This window comes from Candidozyma haemuli (genome assembly GCF_002926055.2).
Source record: "Candidozyma haemuli strain B11899 chromosome Unknown F_2014730914, whole genome shotgun sequence".
In the NCBI taxonomy this organism is placed as follows: domain Eukaryota; kingdom Fungi; phylum Ascomycota; class Pichiomycetes; order Serinales; family Metschnikowiaceae; genus Candidozyma; species Candidozyma haemuli.
Window position 1 is genome coordinate 615,009 of NW_020289912.1, and position 13,375 is coordinate 628,383.

The following is a 13,375-nucleotide window of genomic DNA, read 5'->3' on the forward strand; positions in this document are numbered from 1 at the left end:
GGTTTCCCTTCTTCCCTCCCTCGTTTGTGCTACTCTTCGTTCTTGGCCTCGCATAATTTTTTGTGTCGTTACCGTGTTTACCCACAAGCCATAAGTGCATGCCGTTTCATTTTGTACATTACCGTCGTCAGACTCACTTAAACAGTTCAACTATACATCCTCATTCCCATTCACGTATAAGTCATTTGAACCGGATCATTTGACCTTACTCATGCAGCAACATAACAGCTCAAAATGGGCTATACTTTACGGTATTCTCATCCTACTGGCTCGAATTCTAGCGATCGGTATTACCATACCTGCTGTCAGCTCGGCGAACCCGAAACTTCTAACTTCTTCAGAGAATCTCCTTAACTGTGTAGGTTATAGGACATCCCGGGATGACATCATTTTCGTCTCATTAAAAACAGGGGACAGACAACCGTCACAGAAGCTAAACTTGAAAGTTCTTGACAGTGATAATAATGTCCTTCGGGCTGCCAATGACATCTCAGATGAGATTTCGTTTCTATTTACCAATCTCAACAATCCAATTCAGATAAAGGAGGACACGCTGTTCAATTTCTTGGATCGCTTCAGTCCCAGACGAGAAAGGGACAGTAAAGAAACTCCCGTCGACGAAAAATATGGCGATCTCTTGGATCCATACTCTGGAAGCTCATTTATTTACATCTGCTTCGATAATCTTTACTACGACAGATCTTGGAGTTTCAAGCCGCAAACACGAGATATTGATCTTCGCGTCCAAATCAAAAATGCAACTACCTTACTGCAAACTAATTACAATGAATTCGCAAAATACTTTAGAAGAATAACTCTTGCAGAGGACAGGGGAGCGGAATCTTCTCAAGACGTGAGGCTAGATTTTACACAGAAAGACTTCGAGGAAGCAACCAACATGTTAACTGTTCAGCTAGAAAAAATAAGGGAACAGTTAAGAAGCTCGGAGGACATCTTAAATACCTTGAAGGATCATGAATCACGTCTCAGAGATGTGAACGAAGCGATATTCGCAAAGTACACGACGACATCTGTCGCTATATTAGCATCCATTTGCGTCTTCGGTTTGTTGCAGGTCACATACTTCAAATTCTATTTGAAGCGTAAAAGGATAATATAGTTGTCACAACAACATTACCAATTAAATAATCGGTCATTAATTTAATCTCCCCTCGCGTTTCTAGCCGACAATATTGGAGCTTCAAGTCCCTCTCATTCTCTCATTATTGATGATATCTTCACAAATGCTTCTCTGAGACTCTGCTGCAATTATTGCCCCCGGTTCTGAGTACATCATACTTCCCTCATAACCCATTCTTATTCTTGGTTCCGTGATACCCAATTCGCAGGAAGCTAGCGCCTTCAAAACGTTATAATATCTGATAATATTATTGCGAATGTTTTCATCTATAGTTGGATCGTTCTTATCACTGTAGATCTCCCATGATGAGCTTTCTTCTAATCTTGTAATTGCCAATTTGCTTTCACCGGGCAAAGCGCCAGCAAAAGACTTGCTTTTAACGGATTCCGATTGTGTTTTACTCAACCAAATGAAACCATTCATTCCGATTACCGCGCTTACGTTCCCCGGCATGTCGAATGAATGATTTTTTTGTTTGATGATCAAACTGGAAGGTACCAGCAAGAAAACACCGTTCCTCAACTTACCATATTTCAAAGAGCGGGTATGTAAAGAGGCCATTCCGTTATTGAAAATGGTTTGAACTTCAGCATTAAGTAAGTCGCCTTCTTTCAAGAAATTTCTCATTTGTAATTCGTCGCTCTCGGACTTTCGTCTCAATATGCCTCCAGGAAGGTTCACAGAACCAAGCATCAACACTGCATCCTGCTTTGCCCCTATGTTGACTTTCCATCTCTTTTGACCCACTTCTGTAATACGGCCAATCACATGGTCTCCGGTCTCAGGCTCATATCTGCCCCGTAGAGGTGTCACACTCAATAATCTATTCACTCGTGAAATATTACCCGCCACAGCTGAATACGTCATATTGTCCAAGAAATAGACGCCATGTCCCTTCATCCAAACAGGGTCATCAGTTATCAATTCACCAGGCGTAACCACAGAGCTACGAGAACTATCCTTTCTCATATCAGGTTTATCTATTCCGTCAAGCCCATCCTGATCCAGCTCCACTTCGGAGTCCATGTGCACGTCATCATGGGAGTCTATCGCCGTCAGATTCCTAACAGGGCGATATATGCTTATCACGGGCTCTGACATTTCCAATTTGTTCTTAAACCTCGCCTTGAGGTTTTTCGATATGGGTAAGCGAGTCTGTGCAGTGCGCGATGGGTTTCATAAGGCGTACATTATGCGTCGAGTCTTTTTTTGACTTATTTTTCCCTGCTATCCTCAATCTTCAATACGATTCCTGGTACTTTTATCGTATGTTAAAAAGCTTTCTAGCGAAATTATTCAGTACCCCTCCTATTGGTCAAAAAGTACAGATCCCAAGGTCAGTGCCTATACTTAGAGCTAAGCCATTTACGATGAGCGATAAATTCTTATGCCCTGTTGCCAGAGGCATGAAGGAATTGGACAGGTCAGTTTTCCAGAAGGATGTCAAATTGCTCGTTGCTAAGCTCCCCAACCCTAGATATGTAGGTGAGTTTGTCAAAGTATGCAAAAATGAGCTATTGAACATCCCGAATGTCAAGCATATAGTCCCAATCGACGATGTTAAAGGTGTCCTCCTCCGTGATGATATCGATGATCCTGACACATATCAAACCTTTCTTCCTGATGAAGCTCTTGATCTTATCAAAAAACAAAACATTGAGATCAAGCCCTATACTTTGAAGCTTGACTACCACTTTTGGAAGGCCGATGACATTCTTCAAGCCATCTTGCCGGAGGATTTAATACAAGAAAGTCCTTCGGGGTACGCTCAAGCTGGTCATATCGCACATCTAAATTTACGCAATGAATTCAAACCATACGGCAGTTTAATTGGGCAGGTTATATTAGATAAAAATCCAACTATCAAGACGGTTGTTGACAAGCTTGACACGATTAGCAACAAATACAGAGTTTTTGATATGAAACTCATCGCTGGTGAAGACAATTTTATGACTGAACAGCACGAAAGTGGATGTAAATTCAGATTTGATTTCAGCACTGCTTTTTGGAATTCACGCTTGAACACTGAACACGAGAGACTCATAGGTCAGTTTAAGCCAGGAGATGTGGTAGCTGATGTCTTTGCTGGTGTTGGTCCTTTCGCTATTCCAGCGGGCAAGAAGAACGTCTTGGTCTTGGCCAACGATTTGAACCCCGAATCCCATAAGTTTCTCACGGGAAACGCAGAACTCAATAACGTGCTGGCATTTGTAAAGGGATTCAACCTAGATGGCCGTGAGTTTATTAGGCGCTCGCCCGAATTCCTATTAGATTGGAAAAAGGGTGATGGCAAAGTAGAGCAACGAAAAACATTGAAAAAAAGAAAGACGAATTCGAAGGGGCTAGATGGTGCACAAACCAAGATTTTCGAAGTCACTGAGACCCCAATACCGTCTTTTATCTCCAACTATGTTATGAATTTACCAGGAACATCAATTGAGTTTTTAAACGAGTTTGTGGGCTTATATTCCCGGAATCTGGATGTGGAGAATTTGGTCAGAGCTGATGAAAACTTCAGGCTTCCTACTATTAATGTCCACTGCTTCGAAAAGTTCTCCCACGATGCTCCTGAACCTACTTTAGATGAACTTCACAGGAGAGTACATGCACGTATCATCGAGCAAATCAATTTTGAATTGCCCATCCTGGAGTTTAATTTCCATATGGTACGTAAAGTGGCTCCAACAAAGCCGATGTTTTGCGTGTCATTTGTACTTCCCGAAGAAGTAGCTTTTAAAAAATAGAGCTATCTTTTGAATGAATTCTGGTGCGGAAACATAGTAGAGAACAGCAGTTGCAATACAAATTTGGATAAAACACAATTGATTAGGTATAATCGAAATAAAAAACTGAAAGTGACTGAAAAAGTCTTTGGAAAACGGTGATTTGTTGCGAATTAATTATTCGTCAAAATCTTAATCTTGGAGGCAAAAGAATAAAGAAAAAAAAATCCTTGAAAATCAAATCATACCCATATCAGCGGGCTTAAATAAAGGCAATAATGCCAAAGACGAATGAAAGAAGCGAAAGGGTTTTGAGTGAGCCTGAAGCCTCGTACGTCGAGATTTCTCCAATGGGGTACAGAGTGGCTCCAGTGTATACTGATTCAAGGGTACTTTGCGCTGGTTTATCGCCGACAGCAATACCTGCAACTGTTGAAGTATGAAGCTTTCCGTCCGCATCTGTGCCTATAATGACCAATTCGGAGGTAGTTTCAAGCTTCCCATCGTGACTAATAACATAAGTCGTTCCATAAGTGATATCTTGGACTGGATGGCAAATCGATGTGTAAAAAGTCAACTTGCCCTCCTTTATTGTCTCAATAATTGCGCCAGTGTATGTGATTTGAGCTCCATCATGTCTAGTCTCCACAAAACTTGTAGTCAGGGGAATTGGGAAAGTCAAGGTCGCCACGACTCCACCTGGTGACGTGCTCTCGCACACGATGACAGTCTTCGTTATACGATTTCCTTCGTGATCTGTGGTATGAAGAGTTGTAGTTTGCTCATTCTTGAACCAAGATGTTGTTGTAGAAAGGGCACCATCCGAATCAGTAGTCACGATCACGACACCAGATTTGGTAGTTGGTCCATTCCCATCGTCAGTAGTCCAGGTAGTGGTATAAGTAGTGAATGGAGGATCAGTTGGACCACCAGGGAACTCGGATGTCGTAGTTGAAAGGGCGCCATCAGAGTCAGTAGTCACGATCACGACACCAGATTTGGTAGTTGGTCCATTCCCATCGTCAGTAGTCCAGGTAGTGGTATAAGTAGTGAATGGAGGATCAGTTGGACCACCAGGGAACTCGGATGTCGTAGTTGAAAGGGCGCCATCAGAGTCAGTAGTCACGATCACGACACCAGATTTGGTAGTTGGTCCATTCCCATCGTCAGTAGTCCAGGTAGTGGTATACGTCGTGAATGGAGGATCAGTTGGACCACCAGGGAACTCGGATGTCGTAGTTGAAAGGGCGCCATCAGAGTCAGTAGTCACGATCACGACACCAGATTTGGTAGTTGGTCCATTCCCATCGTCAGTAGTCCAGGTAGTGGTATAAGTAGTGAATGGAGGATCAGTTGGACCACCAGGGAACTCGGATGTCGTAGTTGAAAGGGCGCCATCAGAGTCAGTAGTCACGATCACGACACCAGATTTGGTAGTTGGTCCATTCCCATCGTCAGTAGTCCAGGTAGTGGTATACGTCGTGAATGGAGGGTCAGTTGGACCACCAGGGAACTCGGATGTCGTAGTTGAAAGGGCGCCATCAGAGTCAGTAGTCACGATCACGACACCAGATTTGGTAGTTGGTCCATTCCCATCGTCAGTAGTCCAGGTAGTGGTATACGTCGTGAATGGAGGGTCAGTTGGACCACCAGGGAACTCGGATGTCGTAGTTGAAAGGGCGCCATCAGCGTCAGTAGTCACGATCACGACACCAGATTTGGTAGTTGGTCCATTCCCATCGTCAGTAGTCCAGGTAGTGGTATACGTCGTGAATGGAGGGTCAGTTGGACCACCAGGGAACTCGGATGTCGTAGTTGAAAGGGCGCCATCAGCGTCAGTAGTCACGATCACGACACCAGATTTGGTAGTTGGTCCATTCCCATCGTCAGTAGTCCAGGTAGTGGTATACGTCGTGAATGGAGGGTCAGTTGGACCACCAGGGAACTCGGATGTCGTAGTTGAAAGGGCGCCATCAGCGTCAGTAGTCACGATCACGACACCAGATTTGGTAGTTGGTCCATTCCCATCGTCAGTAGTCCAGGTAGTGGTATACGTCGTGAATGGATGGTCAGTTGGACCACCAGGGAACACAGAAGTAGTAGTCGTCAACGATCCATCCGAATCAGTAGTCACGATCACGACGCCAGAGTCGGTGACAGGATTACCCTCACCATCGTCAGTAGTCCAGGTAGTGGTGTACGTCGTGAATGGAGGTCCAGATGATTCGGTGTCCTGTGGGAACACAGAAGTAGTAGTCGTCAACGATCCATCCGAATCAGTAGTCACGATCACGACACCAGAGTCGGTGACAGGATTACCCTCACCATCGTCAGTAGTCCAGGTAGTGGTGTACGTCGTGAATGGAGGTCCAGATGATTCGGTGTCCTGTGGGAACACAGAAGTAGTAGTCGTCAACGATCCATCCGAATCAGTAGTCACGATCACGACACCAGAGTCGGTGACAGGATTACCCTCACCATCGTCAGTAGTCCAGGTAGTGGTGTACGTCGTCAATGGAGGTCCAGATGATTCGGTGTCCTGTGGGAACACAGAAGTAGTAGTCGTCAACGATCCATCCGAATCAGTAGTCACGATCACGACACCAGAGTCGGTGACAGGATTACCCTCACCATCGTCAGTAGTCCAGGTAGTGGTGTACGTCGTCAATGGAGGTCCAGATGATTCGGTGTCCTGTGGGAACACAGAAGTAGTAGTCGTCAACGATCCATCCGAATCAGTAGTCACGATCACGATACCAGAGTCGGTGACAGGATTACCCTCACCATCGTCAGTAGTCCAGGTAGTGGTGTACGTCGTGAATGGAGGTCCAGATGATTCGGTGTCTTCGGTGGTATCTTCAGTCAGGGAAGACTGCTCGGACAGATCTACCGTCAGTGATGATTCCTCCTCGCTGGAAGGCTGCTGTGAGCTTGGGGATTCTTCAGTGGTGCTCTCATCTGTCTCTTCACTCGTTACGGGTTCACTGCTCGATGCGGGTTCACTGCTCGATGCGGGTTCACTGCTTGATTCCGGCTCACTACTTGATGCCGTCTCACTGCTTGATGCCGGCTCACTGCTTGATTCCGGCTCACTGCTTGATGCCGGCTCAGTTGAGCTTTCGTCTGTTGAACTCTCGTCAGTTGTCTCACTAGAAGGCTGTACAGAGCTCGAGCTTTCAATTGTAGAAGAAGCTAACGGGGTAGTGGTTGGCTCTGGGAAATCAGCGCACAAACATATATCTGGGACAGCCCCAGGGTATGCGTCGCTATATGAAATCCTGGTTCCTGCTCCCAAAACGCCATTAGTTGAGAACCCTGAGTTTGAATACCCTGGACCTATGTCAAAAGCTAACCTGAACACTCCCAAGAAGAAAGAGAGTGTCAAAATTCCATTTGAATAACTCCAAGATGTAAAGCCGGTATTCACTCTGATTTCATTGCCATTTCCAAAACCGACGACCGTGTAGGTCTTGGTACCTGTAAGTCCTTCTGCTAATCCAAGAACAGATAACAACGATGATTCCGAAGAAAGATAAACTGTCTCTGTGTCCGCCACATTCCATGGACTGAGCTGAAGTTGAAGTGTAGCATCATCCATAACGTTGATACACCCTGAACCTGTGATAGAGGTTGTCTGCAACCAAAGCAAACGTTCGATACAAATTGTGCCATCATTGTTAACAGAACCAAGTGCTTGTGAGATTGTGATTGTAGATGGTGTCCCCGCAGCCTGGCTAAGGTAAATCTTTCCCGAATTATCCCAGTCGAGGGCCGACCCAAGTATGATTGGGGGCGTCACTGAGAATGAACTAATTCCTATCCACATGTTACCAGTATTTTCGAAAGAGCCAATTGAATTGAGGTTATAGATACTGGCAACATTTGCACGCAATGAGTTGAAAGCAAGATCACCGGAGTTTTTGATCGTTCCTGAAACAATTGTTACCGAAGCGGCTAAGCCATTGGATGACGTGACATAGAAGCCACCCTGGTTGTCCAAATTACCCCCGAGAGTTGTAAGTAAATTGTTAACAATAGAGTAGTAAACATCTGGATTTATCGTAAGGTCCCCGATGGATAAGCTCACAGGAGATACAACAACTGTATCTTCAGTGATAGTCAAACTGATAACGGTGGTGAACCATACGGTAGCTGCAAGCCAACTTCGTAAGTTCATCTTGATAATAGTCTGATGATATGGAATAATAAAAGAAGAAAAAAGAAGAAGAAGAGTGGCTAAACGTATCGATGAAGGGTTTAAATACTCAAAAGAGGCCGTAACAGTGACAAAAGTGCTTTGGTAATTAATACGGCCTCATCATTTCATTTTCAAAATCTAGATAGAGCAACAATGGATGCAGTGGAAGAGATAAAAAAAAGGATCCGAACAATACGCTACGAAAGCCTTTTACAACAATAGGAATGATCAAGGATCTCTGATGAAGCATTGTCGTGTTAGCTGGCTACGTTCGCTGCATGTACAATGCACCCCAGGTGCGTGGAATGTATGATTTGCGTTGCATTGGGTTTGAAGCGTGGGATTATACTTTTAGGACCCCATGAGCCATGTTTTCACAATGCCTTCCATATAGTTTTCTGCAGAAAGCTATTGAAGCCACACTCGGTTCGAAACACAATTAAAAAGCCTTCCCTGATGACAGTAAGAGATATAATTTAGCTAAAAGTAGCGAAAGGGTCTAAGACCCACCTGGCACCATGTGTGTTCTATTGCCAGCTTTAATACTCACTCCAAGGCACACATCATTACCATCTGCGATGTAGAAGTTCTTTGATTGAAATCTCGTAAAGCAATGTTGGGAGAACAATAGATTCGGTAAAGGGTTCCCTAGCCAGCTCTGCCACTTTTCCCAATACGTCCTCAACCTCTCCTCAAACAGTCGATCAACACTACAGAGCCTACAGTGATTGCATAGATCTTTACGAGCTTAGCGACATAATGTCAGCATGACCATTTGTGAATAACTCATATCAATCCAAAGACAAGGGAGTGGGGTTGACGGTATATGGCTTGATGTGAGGAAACAAACAAGAAAATTAGAAAAAAAAGAATTGGACAAAAAAAGAAAAGACTTCAGTTAGTTGTAAAGAAAGAAAGTTTTTGCCGATTGAGTGAATCTGAAATACAAGTAATCACGAAGAAGAGGTGAAGTGGTAGTAGTAGTAGTAGTAGTAGTAGTAGTAGTAGTAGTAGTAGTAGTAGTAGTAGTAGTAGTAGTAGTAGTAGTAGTAGTAGTATTAGCGGGATTAGTCACAATGAAAAGAATGGCTTGAGTAGATCAGAACCAATCTTATGGAGTTTATATGTCGGGGTAAGATAAACGATCTTCATTGTATACCATTCCGTACTGAGAAACGCACCCTGGAGCCAGAGCCTCGTATTTAGTGAGCTGATATAGGTAGGTGCGGCGGTATACACTGATGCGAGGTTGATTACATGCATCCCGTACATTTGAGCAATAATAACGGACAAGCAACCTTGGGTTCGCCAAAGGAAAGAACGAAGCAGAAAATCTAAGATTTCTAAAATTATTTCAAATTGCTTCAAATATCAATTTTTCCACTGTAGCAAGACTAAAAGGACACCATTCTTTCCCAGAAATCCTGAAAACCTTTTGACGTAATGGGGTAGAAATCAAGACAATGGCTATCTTGCCATCGGGCCGGTATAGTATCATCATGTCTTGAGGTTTATCGTTCGCGGCATATCTAAGTCCCGGGCTAGCGTAAATGCAATTCGGCCAAAGAGTTGTTGAAAAAGGAAAGAGAAAAGAGAAAAGAGGTAGATTAATAAATCTTTTTGTAAGTACGGAATTTGGCAGTTTTATTGCCAAGGCTCCAATATTGAGTGCTCCAGAAAGCGAAGCACAATTCATCAGGACTCAATTGTCACTTCTTTCATTTTGCGCACGGTTAGTAGTTCAGCCTCGTCAAAACCACATAGATCAAGGATTTTTAGCGCAGTTCATATTGAGTCGCTTGCCTTTTGAAGTAGTTCGAAGCAGAATATGAAGAGATCGCCCGAGAATACCAAAAAGAAAAAAAAATGAAAAAGCTATTTGGGTTATGATACTAACATTTTGGAAATATGAAAGATAATTCCATTATTATCAGTAGTCCCGATAAGCCGCGTTGGCGATTGTACATGATAGAGGTCCGATTGTGTCTCGCCTTTTCTAAACTCTACAGGCTGGCCGCACGTAGAGGAAATCCAAAAGTGTGGGAAATGGTTCCCCGCGAAAATCATATCTTGCGAAATGCACCGCAAGTTTTACACCTGCTGTTCGTCTCCTTGGAATCTCGAATTTCCGCCTCTAACATTGTTTGTTTTCATATATTTTCCCACGATGGATGGATTTCAAGTTAGCAGAGGCTTTATTGAAAGCATTCGTGGTTTAGAGTTATCCGTTGAAGAAGATGACCATCTACTCAAAATACTGGTCGCAGTCTTCACTTTCTCAATCATTCAATTGATGGCTTTTTGCTACCTACGCCCTATTCTAAGCTCTCTTTATCAACCAAGATGCCTCTACGTTCCAAGAAATGAGAGGGTTGAGGCTCCAGGAAACGGCTTATTTCAATGGATAATTCCCACTTTGAGGCCTCTGTTACTGCAATATCTTTCTTCTGGTCTTGATTCTTACTTCTTCCTTCGCTTTATCGTTTTCCTTCTTTGTTTATTTATCATTTGTGGCGCCATTAATATGACCGTCTTGATCCCAGTCCATGTGTGGGGTTCGCAAGGAATGGATATCACCTCTATACTTCAGAGAACGACTATAACTGTCAATACTTCGAAACATCCCTATCCTCTTCATCTTCATTTCATTTGCACACTCGTAACAATCATCTTGTTCAAGTTCATGTTGGTAAAGGAGATTGAGTCAGTTATTCAAATCCGACATGCATTCATGGAGTCGTCGCCATACAAGTGCCAAATATCCTCAAGGGTTATCCTATTCTCTCTGGTGCCGCATAATATGCGTGAATACACTGTTCTCGTCTCATTATTTTCTGTCTTTCCTGGTGGTGTGGAAAAAATTTGGTTCGTGGATAACTTTCTTCTGAATGCCAATGACTTAGCGCTTGTTAAAAAAGCCTTCCGAACCCTCGAAAGCCTCGAAACAAGGGATATTCTCAAGCCAGAAAAGCAATTGTTGACTAATTTACCATTCTGCCTCAGTGTCGATCTTATCCGTCTACTCAATCTAGATATAAAGACAAAAATTCTTCTAGTTCTTCCATTCAGGCCATTACCTTACGATGTAACTTTCAGAAAACAGCTCTTGGATCGGCTTCAGCTCATTAGTGATCGTTTGGAGAAAGAAAAGATTCGTTATTTGCAAGATAAAGCTGAAAAGATAGATAAAGTTTTCATCAGATTCAGATACCATACGTCAGCTCGTATGGCATATCAGTCCCTTCTTCTAGCATCCACGAAGCACTTTGAAAAAGCTGTTGCAGATGTGAACCCCGACGATATTATTTGGAATAACTTGCTTAGAAGAGATGGCGTGTTGGTAAAATTTAAACTCTTATTGATTGATATCTTGCTCATTTCAGTGATTCTTCTTCACGTCTTGCCTGTTGCACTCGTGGGTCTCTTCTCCCACTCGATGTCCCGAATACTTCTTTGCGTCAGGGGAATTAATAATCTACCTGGGGAGCTCCGCCAAATATTTTCCGGGTTTCTTCCTTCGTTGATGTTGAACGTTTTGACGGCAACCCAGTTAAGGCTTATCAAATCGTTGCTTATCCGCCATAATGTTTGGACAGGTAGCGAACTTCAACTTTTATCACAAGAATGGTACTTTTCAATCTTATTCATTCATCAGTTCCTAGTCGTTTCCATTTCATCCAGCTTCACTTCGATGTTATTTCAGATAGTCGAACACCCAACAAGAATTCCAGCTATTTTGTCTGTCAACCTCCCCAGTGGAGTGGCTTTTTTCTACAGACATTTAATCATTACGGCACTCACTCTGTGTAGTAGCAATTTCTTGCAGCTTGGGAGCCTAGTCCGTATTTCGATGCGGGCTCTTTTTGTTATATCTACCCCTAGACAGGTTTTCATGCTGCTCACGACACTTCCAAGAGTCCAGTGGGGACTTGCGTATCCTGTTGTTACAGTACACGGAATTGTTGGATTGACTTATTGTGTGATAGCACCTCCTATAGTTGCTCTCGTCATTTCTGGCCTATCCGTCTTATTATTTTACTATAAATACGCTCTTCAGTTTGTCTATGACCGGTGCAATCCCTCGGAGACATACGGCAAACTATACTTGAGAGCTCTCATGCAGCTATACTGGGGAGTATACTGTCTCGAATTCTGTATGGTCAGCATAATATTCAGAAAAGCTGTTGGAGAGGATGAGCTTTGCAGTAAGCTCCAGTGCCTCACCATTGTGGCAGCTTTCTTGTTATCGATAACGTTCCACAGAAGTATCTCTGAAAGATATTCAAAGCATTTCACTTGCTCGCCCATTAATTCAACAAGTATATGTGCTCCATGTCATACATTGAAACAGCCTGATGTACTGGAAGACAATTTGATGTACTGCCACCCATCCTATAAATGGCAAATGCCGTCCGTATGGTTACCGCAAGACGAGCAAGGAGCTTCTGACCACGCTATTGAAGCAATCTATCTGTTAACATCAGGAAATTTGGAGGTTTCCACGAGTGGTGCTCGTTTACTGGGAGATAAATGGTCTAGAAGGGTGAGGATTCTGCGAGGGCCACCATAAAGTTGCTAGTCACTGTGGAGAACATCTGCGATGAGCCCCCATTCATTGGAAAGAATCCACTTATCGTGCTCTGGAGGAATGCTGTCGTGACCATAAACTTTCAACGTTTCTATTTTTGCAGTAGCCTGATAGTGTTTCACTGTCGCTAGCTCCTCATCGTTGTCCCCACGCAGTAATATCTCGAAGTCATTGAGCACATATGCTTTTTTTGAATCGAAGTCAACCAGTCGGCCCATGAGTTTTATTCCTCGAAAATAGCGGACATCCACGTTTGTTTCCATGTAGTTTTCCTTGGTTGACGTTGATCCAAAAAACTGAACCGCGTTGACTTTTCCATTATGTTTGATCGAAACAGGCAAGATGCATGCATTGAAAGCAGGGATATCTTCCCCTTGAGAAAGGTCAATTCGTGCGGTCATTAGAAATAATATACTTTATCGTTAATGCTTTTTCTTCTCGTCTGTTTATAATGTTTTTTTTTTTTTTTGGTTTTTTTTTTTTTCCTTTTATCCCATTTACTTTTTGTCTTCCAAGGTTTTTCGCGACACCTCGCGTCGCTAGGTGATATAGTACTGAGGAGGGGTAACTGATAAGGGCACAGTGAATTGTCTTTCGATCATCTTCTCTAGAAACTATTCGTTAAAAGTTTTGAATATCGGATTCAGAAATGTCAAGCTTTTGAATTTCCGAAGACTCGGAATCTGTAGGCTTATTCTTTGCGAAGCAGCAAACAACGCGACAGA

At 43.2% G+C, this 13,375-nt stretch overlaps 6 protein-coding genes across 6 annotated transcripts; 3 read left to right on the forward strand and 3 right to left on the reverse strand. All coding sequences in view use genetic code 12, as the record gives it.

The window, feature by feature from the left end:
- Window positions 1-211: 211 nt before the first annotated feature.
- On the forward strand, window positions 212-1,120 carry CXQ85_003949 (p24 family protein; the record flags this gene model as incomplete). Its single annotated transcript, XM_025487582.1, has 1 exon — window positions 212-1,120. The coding sequence occupies one exon, from the start codon at window positions 212-214 to the stop codon at window positions 1,118-1,120; it is 909 nt and encodes a 302-aa protein (XP_025344598.1).
- An 81-nt stretch (window positions 1,121-1,201) lies between these two features.
- On the reverse strand, window positions 1,202-2,242 carry CXQ85_003950 (exosome non-catalytic core subunit; the record flags this gene model as incomplete). The annotated part of the gene is made up of 1 exon (XM_025487583.1): window positions 1,202-2,242. The coding sequence occupies one exon, from the start codon at window positions 2,240-2,242 to the stop codon at window positions 1,202-1,204; it is 1,041 nt and encodes a 346-aa protein (XP_025344599.1).
- A 269-nt stretch (window positions 2,243-2,511) lies between these two features.
- Window positions 2,512-3,885, forward strand: CXQ85_003951 (tRNA (guanine) methyltransferase; the record flags this gene model as incomplete). Its single annotated transcript, XM_025487584.1, has 1 exon — window positions 2,512-3,885. One exon carries the CDS (start codon window positions 2,512-2,514, stop codon window positions 3,883-3,885), a length of 1,374 nt encoding a protein of 457 aa, XP_025344600.1.
- A 241-nt stretch (window positions 3,886-4,126) lies between these two features.
- CXQ85_003952 (uncharacterized protein) lies at window positions 4,127-8,312 on the reverse strand (the record flags this gene model as incomplete). Its single annotated transcript, XM_025487585.1, has 2 exons — window positions 4,127-8,053; window positions 8,277-8,312. The coding sequence occupies 2 exons, from the start codon at window positions 8,310-8,312 to the stop codon at window positions 4,127-4,129; spliced, it is 3,963 nt and encodes a 1,320-aa protein (XP_025344601.1).
- A 2,550-nt stretch (window positions 8,313-10,862) lies between these two features.
- Window positions 10,863-12,337, forward strand: SPO75 (Spo75p; the record flags this gene model as incomplete). The annotated part of the gene is made up of 3 exons (XM_025487586.1): window positions 10,863-11,755; window positions 11,945-12,277; window positions 12,298-12,337. The coding sequence occupies 3 exons, from the start codon at window positions 10,863-10,865 to the stop codon at window positions 12,335-12,337; spliced, it is 1,266 nt and encodes a 421-aa protein (XP_025344602.1).
- A 300-nt stretch (window positions 12,338-12,637) lies between these two features.
- CXQ85_003954 (uncharacterized protein) lies at window positions 12,638-13,051 on the reverse strand (the record flags this gene model as incomplete). Its single annotated transcript, XM_025487587.1, has 1 exon — window positions 12,638-13,051. One exon carries the CDS (start codon window positions 13,049-13,051, stop codon window positions 12,638-12,640), a length of 414 nt encoding a protein of 137 aa, XP_025344603.1.
- Between the last annotated feature and the right edge of the window lie 324 nt (window positions 13,052-13,375).